At 57.3% G+C, this 21,275-nt stretch overlaps 1 protein-coding gene across 3 annotated transcripts in view; it reads left to right on the top strand.

Moving 5' to 3' along the window:
* Positions 1 to 20,710, top strand: part of TBC1D10A (TBC1 domain family member 10A) — a 52,504-nt gene extending 31,794 nt beyond the window's left edge. For all 3 annotated transcript variants that reach the window (XM_077835049.1, XM_077835050.1, XM_077835048.1), the window contains exons 3-9: positions 1,578 to 1,685; positions 5,690 to 5,796; positions 7,348 to 7,462; positions 9,551 to 9,616; positions 11,618 to 11,807; positions 17,250 to 17,404; positions 18,700 to 20,710. In XM_077835049.1, coding sequence (XP_077691175.1) covers positions 1,578 to 1,685; positions 5,690 to 5,796; positions 7,348 to 7,462; positions 9,551 to 9,616; positions 11,618 to 11,807; positions 17,250 to 17,404; positions 18,700 to 19,077 — 1,119 coding nt within the window. In that variant the 3' untranslated portion in view covers positions 19,078 to 20,710. The remainder of the gene's footprint in view (positions 1 to 1,577; positions 1,686 to 5,689; positions 5,797 to 7,347; positions 7,463 to 9,550; positions 9,617 to 11,617; positions 11,808 to 17,249; positions 17,405 to 18,699) is intronic.
* The last annotated feature ends 565 nt before the right edge of the window (positions 20,711 to 21,275 follow it).

The following is a 21,275-nucleotide window of genomic DNA, read 5'->3' on the forward strand; positions in this document are numbered from 1 at the left end:
TTGAAATCATTAATGAAGCCGTGGTGGCCTGAATTGAATTCCTGGGGTTTCCTGTTAGCTTTGCTCGGGGAGCAGGGAAGTGGCTCGTTATCTGCCCTGACACCCCCAAAATGCAGATTCCAGAGTCCCACATCCTGGGTGAAGAGGGCTCGAGCGGCTCTTTGGCCACTGCTCAGCTAGCTGCAAAACCAAAACCCTGTCCCTCTGGTTCCTGGCATGAAATGGCAGCTCCCTCGGATAGGCTGGGCTTTGCAGCAGCCAGGTCTCTCTCCCAAAGCTGAGACCGCATTCAGGAGCAGGGCTGAGGAGATGGAAGAGCCACCGAAGCAGTTGCAAGCCCTCAGCCCCTGCAGGCAGCCTGGCATCTCTGCTGGCATGCTGTGGCTGCTGCCTCAAAGATCCCAGAGTGTGTTGGAGCTGGGCTGATCATTCCCACAACGTCAGGGCTCCTAATGTGAACTGGTTCCTGGTGCTGCGGAAATTTTCCCCTGAGCTTCCCGAGCAACTCAAAGCCTTGACTGTGGCTGCCCCAGATTCAGAGTTTGATCCCCAGTCTGAGTGCTGGTGCAGGAGGGCAGGAGTGGTCTGGTTCTCTGTGTGCCTGAGGGTCACTCCATAGCGTGCTCTGAACTGTACAATGCCAATGTTGGCAAGATGCCGTAGCATCAGCCAGCATTGTGTCTGCATGCCCGTCCCATTGCCTCTGTCAGCTGCTAGCCCAGCCTGGCCAGAACTTGGAGCAGGATGTCAGCCCAAGCCCCTCATCCCAGTGCTCAGTCGGGGCCTGTGGTGCTTCCCACGCAGCTGGGGAGCCAGCCTCCGCCTCTGTGCCAGATTTCCTTCTGCTACTCTCCAGTCCCCTGCAGTGTGCCTCACTCGCTGCCCTGCCATGCTGTGTCACTGTGCTCTGTTCAAGCCGCTGCTGCCTATCGCCCAGAGGTGGCTGCTTTTGGAGTGAAGCAAGCCAGTGTGCGTCTGGCTAGTGCAGGGGTCAGCAACCTTTGAGAAGTGGCATGCCAAGTCTTCATTAATTTAAGGTTTCGTGTGCCAGTGATAAATTTTACATTTACAGCCCCCCCCTCCCCTCCCGATGGAACCCCAGGCTGGCAGCGGGCTGAGTGGTGCCGGCGGCTGGGACCCTGGCTGGCAAGGACCAGCAGCCGGAACCCCAGACTGACGCAGTCTGCTGCCAGTATGGGGTCCCGTCTGTCACCCACGTTGCTGGTCTGGGGTCCCGGCTGCCAGCCCCATTCATCCCACTGCCGGCCTGGATGGACGGGACCCCAGACCGGCTGAGCGCACTGAGGGGTTCCGTCCGCTGGCCGCTGGCCCCGCACAGCCCTCTGCCGTCCCGGGGTTCCGTCCATCCAGGCCGGGACCCTGGCTGGTAGCAGAGTGCAACTAACAATCAGTTCGTGTGCTGCCTTTGGCCGCAGATTGCCGACTGGGCTAGTGAATCATTCTGGTGTGCCAGTTGCTGGGTGCCTGTTAGATTGCTGCACTTCTCTCTGTGGTTAGCCCCTGCGTTCATATCGGGCCCCACCTGGTCTCAGTGCCTGTCCTCCTTTGCCTTTCAGATCCGGCTGCGCTGCCAGAAGGGGATCCCGCCCTCCCTGCGGGGCCGGGCCTGGCAGTACCTTTCGGGGGGCAAGGTCAAGCTGGAACAGAATGCTGGCAGGTTTGACGTAAGCTGTTCTCGTTTTCTCCTTTTCCGATCTGATCTGCAGCTCCCCAGGGGTTAGTGGTGCTGCTGCAAAATGAGCCCAAAGGATGTGCCCATGTGGGACGCTGCTGGCGTCTTAGGTGGCCTCCCTAACTAGGATGACCTGCCCGTCGCCTGCAGCAGCAGGTCATGGCAGCTCTTGCTTCCACATTGCCCTTTGCACCACTGGGACTGGATCTCCGTCCAGCAGCCGAAGGGCCCACACCTACAGGTGCTGCCCAGAGTGTTAGCAATTCAAGGTACAAACTATCCCCTCTGGGCCTTTGCACGGGTTTCCCCGATCTGTCTGAGCTTTCGTTACAAGACTAAAACAGTCCCAGCCTGTCTGGTGTTGGCACCCTCCCTGAGGCTGAGGTGAGAGGCTTGGGGGCCAGTCTGAGTGGTGATATTTTGACTGGCTTGTTCTCCCTGGCTCCAATCCTGCCCTTTTGGTATCCTCTTCCATCTCCGCTCGCCCAGTTGCCACTGTGCAGGGCTGAGAAGCTGTGTCAATCTCCTGTTTAAACGCCTGGTGGCCGTGATCCAGTATCTAGCAGACACTAGCCCCACCAGCCCCAGTGCGAGCGTCCCATCTTGTATTGGTGCGTGGTCGGTCCCCCCTCTCTGCTGACGCGCTCAGGTAAGGAGGCAGAATGCCCATGCCTGACCTCACTGAGGCTGAGGGCTCTGTCAGCTCCACAGCTCAGTACTAAACGCTGGGCCCAGACACGTACAGCTGCACTTGAGGCAGGTGCTGCAGCAAAGGGGCAGACGCTGTGGGATAGTGTCTGTTTCCGATCAGGTGGCCAGCTGCCCCCCTCTCCCAGAGCTTTCTGCACTTCTCCCCCCGTGGCCTGAAACACAGAGGGACAACCCCAGAATCAAGGCTTCGTAGTGCTAGCGTCTTGTGGCCATCACCCCGATCCCCCCCCACTGCCCCAGCCTTCCCCAGATATAACATCCTACTGGCACCTCCAGCAGCTGCTGCTCCAGCACCGTTAAAGTTAGGGGTTGCTTAGCATGCACAGTTGGAAATGAGGAGAGCCAGCACTAACTAGATCTATTTTTAGTACCGTCACCCATAGCAGCCCCAGTTGTGGCCCAGGACTGTGCCAGGTGCTGTATAGACACAGCCCCCAGGGGCCCTGCCCCAAAGAACTCAGTGTAACTAGCCACCCACAAGTGCTTCCCAGGCACTCCCTCTATGCAGTGAATTTTGCTTAGGAGAAGGACCTAACTAGCAAACAAGCCCCCTGCCCTCCTCCTCCCCCCCCGCCCCCCTTCGGAGAAGAAGTGTGGGAAGGGGATTTTTGGTCTCCCCTCCACTTCTTGCTGGGAGCTACTGCAGCAAAACTGAAAGCCAGGGCTCTTTACCCCCCTCCCACCCCATAATGCCAGCTGCCCTCCTGCTGGGCTGTGCTAATCCCTGGGTATGGATCACTTAACCCTGACCAGCTGGTGATAAACACATTCCAGGGGATTAGCACAGAAACGTGAATTGAATGGAGTGAAACAAAGGTCAGAGTTGCTGTAAATGAAACATGAGCCTCTGTACTCCACTCTGCAGCCCTGTCGGCTCTGGAGACTACCTATTGCTGGCCGGGGGCACCTGAGCTCGTTCAGCTGCCAGCCTGTGCTGGGTGACTCTTGTAGCATGGACAGGTGGGTGCTGCTGTAGAAGATGAGACCGATCCCTCTAGGTCAAGGCTGAGGTCCATATTTAAGGCTGGGGGGCAGGAGGGGGCACTTGCTGTGTGCTGTACTTGGGCTGAGGTTAGCTGGGACTTCATCCGCCCCCCATTCATCAGCTCAGGAGAGCAAGTGCTGGGTCTAGGTCAGGGGTCTCAAACTCAAATGACCACGAGGGCCACATGAGGACTAGTACATTGGCCCGCATCACTGACCATCCCTGCTGCCCTGTCCCCGTCCCCACTCCACCCCTTCCATGAGGCCCTGCCCCTGCCCCCATTCCAACCCCTTCCCTGAAATTCCCGCCCCAACTCCGCCCCCTCCTTGCCCCCAGGGGGTGCGGGGTGCGGCAGGGGGCTCAGGGCAGGGGGTCAGGGTGCAGGAGAGATGTGGGGTGCAGCAGGGGGCACAGGGCAGGGGGTTCGGCTGCAAGAGGGATTCGGGGGCGGGTCCGGCCCGGCATCACCGGGGGCAGGGCAGGCTCCCTGCGCTGCTCTGGGAAGCGGCCAGCACCTGAAGGATTGGGAGGGGGCACAAGGGTCCAGGTACCTCCCCTGAAGCTCCTATTGGCCAGGAATGGGGAGCCCCGGCCAATGGGAGCTTCGGGGGAGGTACCTGGCGGAGCTGCCAGGGCAACACGCAGACCCCTGTGCTCCCCCTCCCCCCAGGTCCCGGCCGCTTCCCAGTGAGGGGGCAGGGCAGGCAGGGAGGGAGCCTGCCCTGCTCCTGGTGTGCGCCGGGCGGAAGCAGCTCTCGGTAAATGCTGGAGGGGCAGGGGTGCTGCGGGGAGCTGGCAGGCTGCAGAAAATAACCCCGTGGGCCATGCGTTTGAGACCCCTGGTCTAGGTGCAGCCGTGGCTCCTGTGGCCACCTGCTTTGACAGGACAGGCGAGCTCCAGCCAGCCTTGCGCAGAGGCCTTCTCTCAGGTTTCCCACTGCTGGTCTCCTCCAGGTCACCGGATTGGTGGCTCTGCTGGGGAATGCCTCCCTCGCCCGTCGCTAGGGAGTGGCAGCTGGCCGGTGACGAGGAGAAGTGTGGCAGCAGTGGGGACGCTGGTAGTGGGGGCCCAGGGGCTGACGAGCGTGGAGGAGCTCCCAAGTGGAGTGGATGCAGCCTGAGCTGGCTGTCCCAGGCTGGCCACACAGGGTAGCTCTTGTTTATGGCTCACCTGCTTGGAGCCATTCCCACAGCCCTTGGAGTCACAGCCCGCGACCTGCCTGGGCCTGCATGTGGGACATGGCCCAAAGGAAGAGCTGATACCACAGCTGGGAGTGAGAAATGCCAAACCTCACCTCCTCGTGGATTCAGGTTTCCGTAGCCTCCGTCTGACTCAGCCACTGTCACCCCCCCCGTACGGGCTGCAGGGGAGGGACCCAGGTGTCTGGGATGTGAGGTGTGGGGGAGTGAATGTGGATTTGAAACATTGTCCCACCCCAGCTCATGAGGGCTAGGGGAGCCTTTGGATTGTGCAGCTGGAATCTCTTCTCTCGTGGCTCCGCACAGGTGCAGGGCAAGGCACTTGGTCCTTGGGGTTCTTATCCTCCGACCCCATTTTGGGATGATCTAGGGAGACGGAAGCTGCTTCACCATAAGATGGAGCTCATTCAGGCCATGCTGTGAGCATTGACTGCAGGGCGCCAGTAGCCTCTCCCTGCTGGGGCTGCACTCAGGAAGTTTCAGAACAGGCAGTCACCAAGGAATGTGGTATTGGTGGCTGGTGCTGAGATGAGCCATTGACCATGGGTCCTGGTGCACGCTGGCGGGTTGTAGCTGCACTAAGATTAGGGCTGGCAGGATTGAGTTTTTAGCACTGTATGATTTTGATGGATATTGGTGTTTGGTTTTGAGCATCTTTTTCAATGTTTGATTTTTAAATTTCACAGTTGCAGGGAATTATGGGAGCCTTAGACATTATTTAGTGACTGGCACGGAGATTCAGGAAGTTAAATTGTATAAACCAGTTAAAACACATTTGTCAACATCACATGTCAAAATATACAGAGTAAATACCCTTGATCAACAGATCACACCTGTTAGTACTATACAGTTGCGAGTCCATTTGTAACAAGCCTCATTCAAAAGTTGAAATCACTGGGTTTTTACTCTGTTCTCAAACAGTGTTTTTCTTACTTGCCTAGCTGTAAATTTCATCGTCATCCATGGAAACGTTTTTCATCAGTTTCATCCTTCCAAGCCAATCTGTGACCTCGTTGAGAGGTGAACGTGATGTTTGAGGCAAGTGGGTGGTGAGCTCCCCCACATACTGTGGTTACTCATGTGCTCGCTCTCCTTCCTAGGAGCTGGATCTCTCGCTGGGGGACCCCAAGTGGCTGGATGTGATTGAGCGGGATCTCCACAGGCAGTTCCCATTCCACGAAATGTTTGTGTCTCGGGGAGGACACGGGTAAGTGCTCCCACTCTCTGGCATGTGACTTGGTTGTTTGCAGCATCCATAGGGCCTGGTAGCCGAGGCTCTGGGGTGACCGCAGCTGAGCCAGGTTACCTGCAGATCAGCTCATAGTCTTGTTTACTCCCTTCTCCAGTGTTGCATCTGCCTCTCCCGCAGCCAGCCCACCCTTGTGCTCAGACCCAGCAGTAATGGACATGGTCAGAGTTTGTGGGCCGGGCTCCCTCTGTTCATCACCTGGTCCTGGTTGTCTGACTCCATGTTGGCATTCAGTCTTTGTGCAAGTCACGCTAAAGCCCCTGATGGGCCTGGTGAAGGGCCTTGCAAGAGGGACGCTACGGGGTGGAGGGATGTGGACACGTGATCAAACAGAGGAAGGGCGAGCTTGCTATTCACATGAAGTGTGGAGTGAAAGGGAGATGTGTACATAGCAATGGGAGAGGCCTCTCCCAGTGACCTGGTAACCAGGCATGTCCTGAGCTGTGTCCCTCTGTGCAGAGAACTACAGGCCTGGGCATGTCGGCCAATAGAGCATGACTGAGTAGCTCCATCCCAGGTCTCCATCACACTAGTGCCAGGCTCCCAGGGCAAGGCAGGTTCTCCTTCTCCCATCTGGAGAGCCGCGTGAGTCAGATGCTGAGTCAGCATCTCCAGCCAGATCAGCGAGGGCGGGAGTCGGAGGCTGGTTGTCAGCCCCTTGATGAAACATGATTAACCTTGTTGAAGGGCTCCAGGTCTGAGAGGATGACGGAGCTATCTGCCTTGTACGCACCCAGCGAGAACAAGACACCAGAGCTCCCCGTGGAGTTGTTGCTGATGAGATCAAAGCCTCAGTCTGGTTATGTGCATTGCAGTAGTGCCTGCATGGCCCTGTTTATGTACATAAGAGCGAGCCCTGGCCAAAGAGTTTAATCTTGGTGGGGAAATGCCAGGTCCCGGTGAGGTGACTGCCATAAGCAGCAGTCCTTGCACTCCAGCTGCCTGTCTGGTGCAGGGCGTTGCAGGTGTCAGGGCTTAGGCGGGTTCTGAGAAGTGTGGTGGAGCAGAACCCAGTGCAAAGCCTTGTTGGGCTGCGATCTGCTGTGCCTGGAAGGCCCTCCGTGCCACAGCCGACTTGGACTGCATTCGGCCCGTGTCTTGCCCTCCTGGTACAGGAACAGAGCAGAGATGGACTGGAGTCATCTGGCTGGGCGAACTCCAGTCCTCAGCAGCATGGAATTGCTAGACTAGTGCCTGGCGTCCGACTGAAAGAAAAATGATTTTGTGCTGAGGTCGGCATCTACTTGATTTGCTGCTGTGGACTGGAAGGTGTCCTCATGCAGGACTTCAACCAACCAGTGTTTGCCGCTGGCTCCTAGGGCTGTAGTGGTGAGGTGCTAAGTAGATCTTTTTGTTCCCGGCACTGTGAGATTGCCCACCTACAGATGCTGGGGCAAGGTGCCCTTCCTGGGCTCCAGAGCCTAAAGGTGGGAGAGCAGACACCACCCCCACGCGCCTCCTGTCTGTGTCCCTGCTGCCCGTTGCTCAGTGGGTGCTGTTTCTCTGCAGGCAGCAAGACTTGTTCCGGGTGCTGAAGGCCTACACGCTGTACCGGCCAGAGGAGGGCTACTGCCAGGCCCAGGCTCCCGTCGCAGCAGTGCTGCTCATGCACATGCCTGCAGAGGTAGTGACTGCACACCGCCTCAGCCGGGGCCAGGGGAGGGCTCTGACACACACAGCCCCTCCGGGGACTCTGCCACAGAGCACGGCCCGTCAGCCTGCCCTGTCACCCTGCCCGGTATTTCCACCTGGGTTGGCCCTTGCACTGGAAAGAGCCCACTTAACTCCCTGGAGGTGGTTGAGGAGGCTGGGGGTGGAGCAGCTGTGAGGGAGTGAGGAGGGGGTCCCTGTTTCCTTTCTGCCCTAGGCATGATCTCCTGCCTGCAGTGATCTCAGATCCTGGAGAGGACATCTTCTAGCACGACGGAACCAACCCCCTTTGCGTGCTCCCTGCACAGATTGGCCTGAGGGCTGGTTTGGGCTGCTGTCTGGTGTAATGGCAGGTAGCAATGCTCTGGCGGGATCTGACCCATGCTAAGGAGAGGGAATCTCTAGTCCTCTCAGAAAGCTCCCTGTCCTCCAGCGAGGGGGCTGGGAAGGGACCAAGGACTCTCAACTGTTTGGAGACTGCAGGGCTGACACTCCCCTCCCCCCACCCGCAAGGAGGAGAGGCAGGGCAAGGGGCTGTGGCAGCAAAACCCCAGTGAGTAGGGCCTTCCCTGGGATGCTGGTTGTGCCTAGGAGTAGGAGTTGCAGGGGAAAGGAGCTCTCCCGATGGGGGGTTAACCTCGTGTTCAGCCCAAGGGGTGGAGTAGCCACCTAGGGAGTGGCCTAGGAGCTGTTCGCCAGGGACTGCAGGACCCTCTGCCCACGGGGGATGGGCTGTTGGGTCTCCCCAACTTTTTATAATGGTGGAGGAGCTGCTGCAGCTGCCTTGTTTGAGTTTCCGCCCGCTGAGAACTGAGACGTGTCTGGCCCCTGCAGACAACCTTGCTCACGTCTGGATTGGCCTGCAGCCACCCAGCCGGGGCACCAGCGAGCGGCAGCTCTCACTGGGCACTCGCTGCAGAACCTCTCCTCTCTCCAATGTGTGACAGAGCTGGCTGGTGCCTGCTCAGGCTGAGCTAAGGAGGCGGCGTGGAGCGCTTGTTCCTTTCTCCCCAGAAAGGATCTCCCACCCCACTTCCTCCCCACAGCCGACTGCCCCTTGCACTAGGCTGGCGCACCCCCCAGCGGTATCAGAAGTGTTCTGGGCCCTGGAGGATATGGAGTCAGCCTCAGGAAACACTAAGGCAGGCATCCCACTGACGTTGGTTCTGGCTTCTGCTCTATCATCTCTTCCCCCATCCTGAGAACGCCAGGAGCTTTGTCCGCCTTCTGGGCGATGGGGCTTCCCAGCGCCCGAGACATTGTAACTGGCAGGACTCCCTGCCTCGGATTCCTCTCCCAGCTCTGGGTTATGGCAGTGTGCTGCCATATGGTTATGGCAGCACATAATGGCTAATGTGCTGGCCTGGGATTCGGAGACCTGGGTTCCATGCCTAGCTCTGCTGCTGGGTGACCTTGGGCAAGTCCTTTCCCTTCCCTGTTGCCTGTTTCCCCATCTGCAGAATGGGGATAGTGAGCCTGGCCTCTGTGAGGCGCTGGGAATGGCTGGTGACTAGCTCTAGCAGAGAGCTGGGATTAATAAACTTCTCCTGGAGCGCAGCTGCGTTACAGCATGGCCTTGAATTCTCCGGGGCTCCGTCCCCTGAGCCCTTCCGATCTCAGATACGTGTCCCCACCACCAGCACTAACCAGCCTGGCTTTCTGGTGTGCTCAACCTGGGCTCCCACTGATGGGTAGGAGCTGGGTGCTCAGCCCTCTGAAAATCGGGAATGAGGTGCCTCTGGGCAGGCTGGGGAGAGGGATGGCGAGGGCCCAGGGTGACTTGTGCCACGGGGCGGAGCTGGCTGCATGGCCACAGGGAAGGGGGCAGGCCCTTTGGGCGCAGGCTGGCCCTGCTTTTAGGCACAGTAGTATCGCTACACAGAAGCAGGGTGCCCATAGGGCTGCGTTTCCCCTTACTGGGCCCCGTGGGTTGGGAGGAGCAGCGCTGACAAGCGGGGGGCCGGGAGCTGCACTGACAGCAGTGAGTGCGTGGAGGGCATCTCCAGGAGGGCTGCAGCGCGCTCTGCCCTGTCCTGCACTGATGGCCCGTTTCCTCCTGCAGCAAGCCTTCTGGTGCCTGGTGCAGATCTGCGAGAAGTACCTCCCCGGCTACTACAGTGAGAAGCTGGTGAGTGAGGGTGGGCAGGAGGGAGGGGTCCCTCTGACACCCTTGAGCCTGCCCCCCAGAAAGCAGCTGGTAGTCACCTGGGTCAGCAGCAGGAGGCCAGTTGGCTTCCTCTGCCTGTGATAGTCACCAGGGGCTTGGGTAGACCTGGTTTACCAGAGCAGAGCCCAGAGAGGGTCGATTGCAGAGGGTCTGTAGCAAAGGCCCTGTTGGGCCACCTGCTCCAGAGGGAGGGTGGCCACAGGGTTAGGCCCTGCGCTAGGAGACAGGAGTTCAGCTCCACTCTGCAGGACTGTGTGACCCTGGGCTTCAGTTCCTCCCCCGTACCCTGGGGATGCTGTTTCCTTGGCCCTGCCTTGGGCACAGAGGCTGTTCTGCGCCTGGCCCAGTGGGTTCCTGACCTCATGGGCACATCGGGTGCTACTGAGCTACATGTCGGGTTAGTCCAGCAATGGCCTGTCTTGGATGGATCAGAGAGGCAGGTGGATGCTCCAGCCTTCCCAAAGCAGCTCTGTGGCTAGGCTGGGATGTCTAGAGCGCCCATAGGGAGTTGCTTTGGGTTTCCTTCCATGGCCCATCAGCAGCCTGTGGCTTACAATGGCCAGCCCGGGGCAGTGACCCCACACTGGGGAGTGGCTCATGCAGGGGTGAGGGGGGAGCTGGGTCCCATGCACTGACCTTGCGCTTGCAGTAGCTGATCTGTGTGCAGCCGCAGTGGAGCGTGAATCCCACTCTCACATACTGAGATCTTTATCTGACACAGCAAGAGGCTCTGTTCACAGGCTATGTTTCTCCCCCTCCCCAAACAGGAGTCCTGCCAGTCCCCTCCAGGCCCACGCGGCCCTGAGCACCTCACTTAGACTGCATTGCCACCGTGAGCAGGGCGATGGGCTTGCACCAGACCCTCCTAGCGAGGACTGGCTTCTCTGCTGGAGTCCAAACCACTTCTCCCCTCCCCCTTCCCATTCTGCAGTATCTGCTTCCACCAGGAGGGCAGTGGGTTCCCATAATGCATCGGGAGTGTGTCACTCCAAGGCCGGGGAGGAGAGTCTCAGGGGGACTGGGGTTTACCAGTGTGTTTCTGCACTGGTAGGACATGCCTCTGGCTGGGCAGCCCTGGAGACCGAGCTCCAGCAGCTGCGGAGAGGAAAGATGGCCATGGACTGGGATTCTGTGGCTCTGGGTCCAATTCCTGGCTCTGCCAGATGCCTGCTGACCTTAGCAAGTCACTGCCCCCCCCCCCCCCCCGCCTCCGTTTCCTCCTGTACAATGGGGGTGATGCTGACCCAGCTGTGGGGCACACTTGGAGACTGCACTGGTGGGGCACATGAAAACCTAGACCAGTGGTTCTCTAACACTGTCTTGGCAGCCCCTTTCACACAGCAAGCCTCTGAGTGTGACCACCTTCCCTTCTAAATTAAAACACATTTTTATATTTAACACTATTTTACATGCTAAACTTATAACCTTGTTTAAACTGAATTTCTTTTCTCACCGCTTTTAAATTAAGACTAAAATACATTTTTATTGAATTGTTATAAGCAAAAATTATTTTTAACTAGTTACTGTTTAATACTGAGGGGACAGGAAGAAACTTTGTCAGTATAACTTTTCCCAGCAGACTTAGCACCTTACTTCTCTGCTGCTGCTGGTGGCACCTGGTGGCTAGCTTCACAGCTGTTGACACCTTCCTCTTGGCACCTGGGTCAGCCCCAAATACCCAGTCTCTGCCTCAGCAGCCTGTCAGGGTCCCAGCTGGAGAGAGTGAGAAATGTAAAGCCTAGTAACTTGGAGCATGGTAGCACCACTGTGGCCAGCTGGGAGCTGGTGCAGTCGGCCCTGCCTCTCCTGTTGGGCGGCCGCTGGCAGACGGCAGCTTTTTGGCTGTGTTTTGGTGGCCATAAGTGTGTGGATGGCAGGTGGGCACCGTTTGGAGGGATGGCCCATCCCTGGTCCTCCCCAGCAGCGCCTCTCCCTTCCCGTAACCTGTCGCTCTCCTTACAGGAGGCCATTCAGCTGGATGGGGAGATCCTCTTCTCACTGCTGCACAGGTTCGCACCTGTGGCTTACAAGCACTTGAGCAAGCAGAAAATCGATCCCATCCTGTACATGACGGAGTGGTTCATGTGTGCCTTCTCCAGGACCCTACCGTGGAGCTCCGTGCTGCGTGTCTGGGACATGTTCTTCTGTGAAGGTAGCGCATGGGTCTCCTGGGCTGCTCTGTGCTCCTGGGGCAGAGCATTCCAGTCTGGGACCCAGCTTACGGGCATCTGGGGGTCTTGCAAGCCTGGCCGCCAGTTCAGCTGTCTGCACTGAGGGGAGCCATGTTCTCATGGCCGTAGTGTAGCATTCTAACCCATGGGGCCTGGTTTTATACCTGCCTTTGCCACTGGCTGCCTCTCTGTGCCTCAGTTTCCCCATCTGTCACAAAGTTCTCAATCTTTGGCTGCAGAAGTGGAAGTGATCAAACCAACGCTCCTGCTCAACTGGCCTCTGCTGGCAAGTGACAGTGCAGTGGGAGCTGCTTTCTGGCAGGTTCAGCTGAGCCCCAGCTGCTCTTTGGGCTCACTCCTGGAAGGGCAGGAGCTGCTGTGCGCCTTGGGAACAAACAGGATTGGCCGTTTAACATGGGGATACAGATCACTAGTGCTGGGTGTCTCCCTGTGCTGAACAGGGCCGGGGCAGGAGCAAGATCCCACATACTCCATCTGTCAGCAGCCCAGGCCCTTTCCTGTCCCCATGACACTGAGGACCTTTGTTCCAAAGGGCTGGGCTCTTTCCTTCCCCGTACTTCGTCCGCTATCACCCTGAGCACTGGGGAGTGGAGGGGTTCTCAGACCCCTGGAGCTGGTACTGTGGCCTGGCTGAGCCCCCTCATGAACTCATCCCTGCCGGGGCTGGCTCATCAGCGTCTCTGTTCCCTGTCGAGGCTGCTTGGAAATTCCGTCTTGTTCTGGCTGCATCCCCCGGCTATGGTGCCTGTGGGCAGCTCTGGAGAGCCGACTCTCCGGAAGCAAGGACCTGGAGTCTAGCCGCTGGGTAGGAGACGCAGGGCCCCTCGCCCTCAAAGGGCTCCAGCTGAGCCAGCCCGTGAGCCAGGGAGGCTGAGCTGAGCGTCCATCATGGCCAGGGTCTGACTGGGACCAATCCCAGGATTGCTACGACGTCCCTCAAGTGTTTGCACTGGGCAATGATGCAAGTCCAAACTCGCTCCACTTTTTCCTGCCCCCTGCTGGCAGCCTGGCTCCCTGCACCAGGTTCACTGTGCTCTCCACACTGCCCCATCTTCACTTGGAGCTGAAGCTTGAGAATTTTGTAGGCAGCCTCAAGTGCGCAGGAACAAACCATCCCGAAGTCCAGAAAGAATAGCAAATATGGCAGGCGACCAGCTTAGCTTAACAGTGAAATCTTCGGTGAGCTTAAACTCAAAAAGGAAGCTTAGATGAAGTGGAAATTTGGACAGATGATGAGGGAGGAGTATAAAAATATTGCTCGAGCGTGCAGGGATGTAACCAGGAAGGCCAAGGCACAACTGGAGTTGCAGCTAGCAAGGGGTGTGAAGGGTAACAAGAAGGGTTCCTACAGGTATGTTAGCAGCAAGAAGGTGGTCAGGGAAAGTGTGGGCCCCTTATTGAATGCAGGAGGCAACCTAGTGACAGATGTGGAAAAAGCTGAAGTACTCAGTGCCTTTTTTGCCTCGGTCTTCACAGACAAGGTCAGCTCCCAGACTACTGCACTGGGGCAGCACAGCATGGGGAGTAGGTGAGCAGCCCTCTGTGCTGAAAGAACAGGTTAAGGACTATTTAGAAAAGTTGGACGTGCACAAGTCCATGGGGCCGAATCTAATGCATCCGAAGGTGCTGGGGGAGTTGGCTGATGTGATTGCAGAGCCACTGGCCATTATCTTTGAAAATTCGTGGTGATTTGGGGAGGTCCCAGTCAATTGGAAAAAGGCAAATATATTGCCCATATTTTAAAAAGGGAAGAAAGAGAACCTGGGGAACTACAGACCGGTCAGCCTCACTTCAATCCCTGGCAAAATCATGGAGCAGGTCCTCAAGGAATCCATTTTGAAGTAATTGGAGGAGAGGAAGGTGGTCAGGAACAGTCAACATGAATTCACCAAGGGCAAGTCATGCCTGACCAACCTGATTGCCTTCTATGACGAGATAACTGGTTCTGTGGATATGGGGAAAGCGGTGGATGTGATATATCTTGACTTTAGCAAAGCTTTTGATCAGGTCTCCCACAGTATTCTTGCCAGCAAGTTAAAAAAGTCTGGATTGGATGAATGGACTATAAGGCTGGTTTTGTTCAACATCTTTATCAATGATCTGGATGATGGGATTAATTGTACCCTCAGCAAGTTTGCGGATGACACTGAGCTGGGTGGAGAGGTAGATACGCTGGAGGCGTAGGGATAGGGTCCAGAATGACCTAGACAAATTGGAGGATTGGGTCATAAGAAATCTGAGGTTCAACAAGGACAAGTGTAAAGTACTGTCCTTAGGACGGAAGAATCCCATGCACTGGTACAGGCTGGGGACCGACTGGCTAAGCAGCAGTTCTTCAGAAAAGGACCTGGGGATTACAGTGGACACACAGATGGATATGAATCAGCAGTGTGCCCTTGTTGCCATGAAGGCCAATGGCCTATTGGGCTGTATTAGTAGAAGCATTGCCAGCAGATCAAGGGAAGTGATTATTCCCCTCTGTTTGGCATTGGTGAGGCCACACCTGGAGTACTGCGGCCAGTTTTAGTCCCCCCACTACAGAAAGGATGTAGACAAATTGGAGAGAGTCCAGTGGAAGGCAATGAAAATGATTAGGGGGCTGGGGCACATGACTTACAAGGAGAGGCTGAGGGAACTGGGGTTATTTAGTCTGCAGAAGAGAAGAGTGAGGGGGGATTTGATAGCAGCCTTCAACTACCTGAAGGGGGGGTTCCAAAGAGAATGGATCTAGACTGTTCTCAGTGGTGGCAGATGAAGAACAAGGAGCAATGATCTCAAGTTGCGGTGTGGGAGGTCTAGGTTGGATATTAGGAAACACTATTTCACTAGGAGGGTGGTGAAGCACTGGAATGGATTACGAAGGAAGGTGGTGGAATCTCCATCCTTAGAGGTTTTTAAAGCCTGGCTTGATAAAGCCTTGCCTGGGATGATTTAGTTCAGGGGTCTCAAACACGTGGCCTGTGGGCTGCATGCAGTTATTTCCTGTGGCCGCCAAGCTGTCTCTCCCTCCCCGGTCCCCGCTCCTCTGCCTACCTCCAGCTGTTTCGTGGTGCTTAGCGCTTTCCAGGAGGGACGGGGAGGAGGAGAAGGGGCAGGGGTGGGGACTTTGGGGAAGGGGTTGGAATAGGGGTGGGAAGAGGGGGGGCAGAAGTGGAGCCTCATGAAAGGAGTGGAGTGGGGATGGGGGCAGAGGGGGGAGGCTTTCATATTTTCATATGAAAAGGTGTCAGTGATGCGGCCCTCAGCCAATGTGTACTAGTCCTCATGTGGGCCTCGTGGAGATTTGAATTTGAGGTCCCTGATTTAGTTGGGGATTGGCCCTGCTTTGAGCAGGGGTTTGGACTAGATGACCTCCTGAGGTCCCTTCCAACCCTGATATTCTATGATTCTAAGTCTCCGTCTCCCTCCCTTTGCCGGGGTCTCCAGCTAGTCACCCATCTCCAGAGGGCTCTGAATATGCCGCCTTTGTCTCCACGCTGCTGCTAAGCTGTGCCCCTGGGCTAGGCTTGGGGGGCCCCCGACCCTCCTTCACCTGCGTCGGGGAGACATCAGTGGAGAGACTCCTGTTAGGACAGGAGGGTGGGGCATTCACACCTGAGCTGAGTCGTAACGACATGTCCAGTCTGGCTGGCAAACATCGCCTGTGATGGCAGATCTGCTCCAGCCCTGGATGAGTCGTGCTGGTTCAGTATCCTCACTGGGTACCTAAAAACCTGCCTTATTGCCAGGGAAAGGGCCAGGGCTGCCCCTGTTCAAGGGCATTGGCGCTGCAGGAGCGTTCTGAGTCTGAGCCCAGGAAAAAACCCAGCTCTTAGCACCTGCTGGTGCTTTCTGTCTCTGAGTGGTGAAAGCTGGGCAGAGGTGCTGCAGCTTGCCTGCTCATTTCTGGAAGGGGTGTTCAGCAAGACCAGATTGTGGCCTAGGGTTGGGAGGGAGGTGGGGGGCCATGCTGGCTGGGGGGTGGCTGGGTACAGCTTGGGATGGATGGATCTGAAAGGTTGTCCCCAGCACAGAGGCTGTGTCTGAGCTGTGGTAGAAGCAAAGGATGGGGTCAGTCTGAGCTGTGGTTACCCAGCCCTGAGTTTGCCATGAGAGTTACCAGGGCATGATTTGGCCTTGCTCCCCAGGCAGGCTGAGTGTTCTGGCCGTGTGTTTCAGTAGGGGGTGGGGGTGTCTTGGGGACAGTATGGTGCAGTGGATAGAACACTGGTGGTTCTGCTCCTGCCCTCTCCTCTGCAAGGTGGTTTCTGCTCCTGCCCTGCTGTGACCTTGGGCAAGTCAGTTCCCCTCACTGTCTCTGGTTCCCCTGGGTCCTCTGCCTGCCTGCCTCCCCTGTTCAGATCATTAGTTCTCCAGGGCGGAGATTGCCTCTGGCCATGTCTCATGCTCAGCGCTGTGGGGCCTTGATCTCCGCTGGGGTCTCTGTGCAGGCTAGCTTCAGACTGTGCCCAAAGGAGTTACCAGGAGGAGGGCGCTGGCAGGTGGGGAGGAGGTAGCCGAGGAGCCAGCTTTGCGAGGAACAGCCTTTCAAAGCACACCACTGGGTGGCTGCTTCAAGCTGGAGCCAAGTTTGGGGGCAGCTCCAGTGTAACCTCAGCTGGGCCCCAGGGGTGCTCGTCTCTCGCACCTCTGCAGATCAAGGTGCTGAGAAGAGACTATTCCTGGCAGCACTGGCAGGGAAGATGTCGGGCACTGGGCTCCAGGCTGCCAAGTAATCTGGTTGATACTTGGCTAATGTAGCACAGGGCAGGGGAGCCACTGGAAGGACAGTGCTGATCCCGTGCCTTGCAGCCTGCTCTCAGGGGATTGTGCCATGAAGCAGGTGCTGGTAATTCCTTGTCTCCAGCTGGGACCAGACTGGTGTCTGATCACAAGCAAGACATTGGTTTGGGACTAAGGGGCCCACACGTTGCCCTTGTGGCAGATGGGGCAGCAGGCCAGGTAAACTTCAGGTTTGGGAATTAGTGGGTGTATGTGGGTTGGGGAGGGGAGCAGTCATTGGATCATCCCCCTCCTGTCTGAGCCTTTGTCTCTCTGGCTCTGAGAAACCTCCTGCCAGCTGTTAACCCCAAACTGCCCATTGGAGAGCATGGGGGCAGCTCTGAGGGTCACTGCCCTAAACTGTCACCACTGCACCCACTGTCATCTTCAGAGCATCACATTCCAGCATGCTATGCTGCGGCCCATTGAGTCTATTACATCTCCCAGCTGGCCCATGTGGGGGTGGGGATCCCTGTTTTAGGTCACATACCTTAAACCGATGGGGAAAAGCAGGGCAAAGAACGTTTCCAGTCCCTATGGCTGGCGTGGGGCAGGCTGGTATGCAGCCTTCCTCTGGCTGCTGGGTGGCCGAGCCCTGGGGCTGAGTGGGTACTAACCAGCTGGTGGCTCTGCTCTTCCAGGGGTGAAGATCCTGTTCCGGGTTGGCCTGGTGCTGCTGAAACACACGCTCGGCTCCTCCGAGAAGCTCAAGTCCTGCCAGGGGCAATACGAGACCATGGAGAGGCTGAGGGCGCTGAACCCCAAGATGATGCAAGAGGCCTTCCTGGTGCAGGAGGTGAGGAGACGTCTGTCGGGGTGGGATCCCAGGCTGCCCTGGCACGTGCATGTCCACAGTTGGCAGCTCACCAGCCCTCTCCCCCACAGCATGGCCTGAACCTTTCATCCAGTGATCAAAGCCTAGCACCGCCTGGCTGGGGCTCGGCACTCACGTTCCCTCTAATGGACATGGACATGGGCTGGGGCGTGGAGAAGGCCTAGGGATTGATGCGGGGCCCTGGTTGCTCCCTCCCAGTGCACCTTGCTGCTGCTCTCCCCTCCGTCTACTGCTCCAGCAGGCGAGGGAGCTCCCTAATGGGGGCAAACAGCCCACATCCCGCCATGGCAGATGGGCAGCTCCTGGCTTGAGGGGTCTACCAGTTCCTGGGGGACCATGACTAAGCTGCTGCCCCACGCTGCTCTGCGGCATTTCCCAGGAGGAGCTGTAAATAGCTAAACACTCCCTGCGGTGCACTTGGCTCAGATCCCCCAGCCCTGGGAAAGTAGCTTTGGGGGCGAGATCATAAGCTTCCCACAGAGCCCCTTCTGGAGGGTCCCTGGGCTGGAAGCAGGTGCCTGCTCAGTGTGGGAGAGCCCTGGCTGGGGGAGGGTCCCTTGGCTCTGCTGTGAAGGGCTTTCAGGAGCCCCAGACTTAGAAGCTTCTAAGTTCAAATCCAAGGGCTTCCCCCCCAGGCACTGAGTGAGGCAGATGTGTGCGGTGCAGTGCTGCCCTCTGCTGGTGAAGGCTTGGGTAACAAGCAGGTCGTCTCCATCAGGGTACTGCAGGCCTTCCAGGGAAACCATGAACTACGTGGATGCTGATCCAGGAGCAGCAGAAGGTCCCTAAAAGTGCGGGGGCCACCAGTGCCCGAACCGTGCCCCTGCCCTCATGCCGCCCTTCTCCCAGAGGACCCGTCCCACCCACCCACCCCTGTCGCTTGCCCTTATGGCCAGTAAAAAGTGGGAGGGCCATGGCCCCCTGGTCACCCCTGTTCCAGTGCCCTTGTGCTGGTCCCTAGGAGGAAAACCCCACAACGAATAGGGAGGAGACTGGGGGGCCCAGGAGGGGTCACATTTTCTTAGGCTCATGTACTGATCGCCTGTTAGCTCACAGGGACCAAGTCTCTTAAACTGTACAGCACAGGTGGCTGACAATCCAGTCGGAAGGTCTGAGTTTCTTTTGGGTTTCCCATGTGGCTGGGACTGCTCCCTGGGAAGACAGCTGTGCTGGCAGCCCCCAGTTCTGGCCTGGCCTGGCCTGGGCTGTGCTGTTTGGGTGGGCAGGGGCCTGACAAGCATGTGCTGTCCCCACAGATCATAGAGCTGCCAGTGACAGAGCGGCACATCGAGCGGGAGCACTTGATCCAGCTGAAGAAGTGGAAGGAGACCCATGGGGAGCTGCAGTGCAGGTCTCCCCCACGCCTACATGGCGCCAAAGCCATCAGCAACTCGGAGCCACATTCCCTCAAGGCGCTGGACCCTTCGCCCTCCATTATCCTGCCCCCCAGGCAGGCACTCCCACCGAAGATCCGCAAGAAGGAGAAGAAACAAGATCAAGGGAAAGGCAAGCCGGCCAATGGCCCCATCCCTGAGGAGAACGGAGCCCAGGCCTTCCTCGAGCCTGGGGCCTCCCCGCATCACCAGTCCAAGGAGAGCCTGAGTTCCCGCGAGAGCGAGGACACCTACTTGTAATGAGGTTGCAGCACATTCCAGCTCCGCGGTGGCTGAGCGCTCAGGGTTGCCTCCTCTGCGCCTGAGGGGCCAGCCAGCTGGGCCTAGACTCAGGACTGATTCCCTGTTGCAGCCAAAGTGGGGAGCAGGGTGTGTCTGGGGGGCCTCTCTCCTGCCACTCTGGGTGCCGGGGGAGGAGCCTTATCTGTGGGAGTAAAGTTTTTATTTATTGTTTGGCCGCAGCTGATTTGCAGAGCGGAGACCAAGGGAGCCAGGCTGTGCCTGGGGCGGCCATTCAGACCCATAGGCAAAGGGCTGTGAACCTGCGTCTGCCTGAGGGCTGAATGCGTCTCTTCCTTCCATTGGGAGGCTCAAAGCCCCGTTCCCAGGAAAGGTCCGGCGTCTGGCTGGCTGCTACAGTGGGGGCTGGCTGATGTTTGAAATAAGCTGATGAACTGACCTCAGGCAGAGCAGGGGGCAGAACTGATCTCCCAGCCTGGGGCAGAGCAGTCCATGTGGCTTCTCTCCCTGCTGAAGTTCCCTCTAAGGATCCCAGCTGCTGTCTTGGCTGGGCCAGTCCTCCATCGCTGAGTGGGCTGGAGCAGTGTGTACCCAGTGTCCAGGAGAAGCATCCCAGGCTCAGCTGTTGCACATACTCTGCCTGAGCTGCAGAGGAAGAGTTGAGCTGGTCTCTCCTGCCCCAGCCTGTGCTGCAGGAGGGTCTCTATTGCCCAAGGGTGGTGGCTCTCCTGGCCTGAGCGCAGTGGATTCCAAACTCCTGCTGTGTCTGGTGGGGGGTTGTTAGGGAGGAAATGACCTGAGCATTTATTACTGACTTTCTCTACTGCAGCGAGCCTATTTATTGGTCTGTGTAGCATAATGGTTCAAAAGGAGCCTTGCCACTATATAGGGAAAGGTCAGATCTGCCCCGTGGGTGCCTGCAAATCCTGGGCAGGATGCAAGGGGCTGGGGACAAGGTCTGCATGAGGCAGGGCTAGCTCAGGACCTGGGTGAAAGCCCTGCTTGCAGGGGACTGACTTGAGCCTGCTGCTTTGGGTTTGCAGGGGCAGCCCTTCCTGAGGTCACCTGCAGGTGGCTGTATGGCAAGATAAATGAGGCCACTTGGAGCACGTGCTGTGCTGATTAAAGCTGGTGCTAGGCCTGGCAGCTCAGCCCCAAATGCTGATAGAGAACAAGTGTATTCAAGGGTTAATCCAGATGTGGAAGGGCAACAACTACCTCCTCAATGGGGGTGCAGCCTGCAGATCCCAGACTGCAGAGCTCTCATATCCAGGAAGTCTCTGGCATATTGTATTAGTTACTGCAGGTTGCACTTCCACACTGAGGGGTGCAGCGTTAGCTGGTTCTGGTGCAGCCTAGGGTGGTCTGAAGTTGGGGAGCCCTAGATATTGATAGCAAAGGTGAAAGGGAAGGAGGGTCTATTTTTCCAGCTCGCAGCATTAATGAGTCCGGGGCGAGTCTCTTAGGAATCCTCTGGGCACTTCTTCACTCAGTCTTAGCCTTTCTGCAGACTGCCTCCTGGGGGTGGAAGGGATCTGACTGGAGAGGCTTCTCCTTGCCCACCTCAACTATGCTGGACACCGTGCCTGTGTGGGTGAGACTGTGAAAAATAAATCCGTGAATGAAGTTGCAATGTTTTTGTACAGAGAATCAATAAAGCAAATTGTGTAAAGAAGGCGTGTGCTGCTGGGAGTGGGGTTCTCCCTCTCCTTCGAGTGAGGAACCCAGGGTGCAGTCTAGCCCCTGCCTTGGCAGCCAGGGGTATTAATTCACCTGACCCAGCGACTGCTTTCACTTCAGCTTTGTAAGAGCCTAAACAATTGGCCATGACTTCTCTGCATGAAGCCCTTCCTTGTTGCAAGTCTTGGGTACTTATACACTAGTTAATTGTTCAACCAGGGAGTGTCAGAGCCCTGCAGGGACGTGGGCCTAGCCAGGACTCCCCAGCTGTTCCATGGCTGCTCCATGGTTGGACCTTGTGTTTCAAATGCTCCAGACCAACTGACTGCCCTGGAGGTCCCTTGTCCCCATCATCTTCCATTTGTTAAAGCTTCACATCCCACTTGAATGTGGCTGCCTCTGGGGCTGTGCAAGGCAGGCACAATGTTACGGGAGAGCAGCCAGGGCCAGAAGGGTAGTGGGTCGGAGCCATGCTGGGGCGCCATCACTTCAAGGGCAATTCCCGCATCTTTCAGACA

Source organism: Eretmochelys imbricata, chromosome 15, assembly GCF_965152235.1.
Source record: "Eretmochelys imbricata isolate rEreImb1 chromosome 15, rEreImb1.hap1, whole genome shotgun sequence".
In the NCBI taxonomy this organism is placed as follows: Eukaryota; Metazoa; Chordata; order Testudines; family Cheloniidae; genus Eretmochelys; species Eretmochelys imbricata.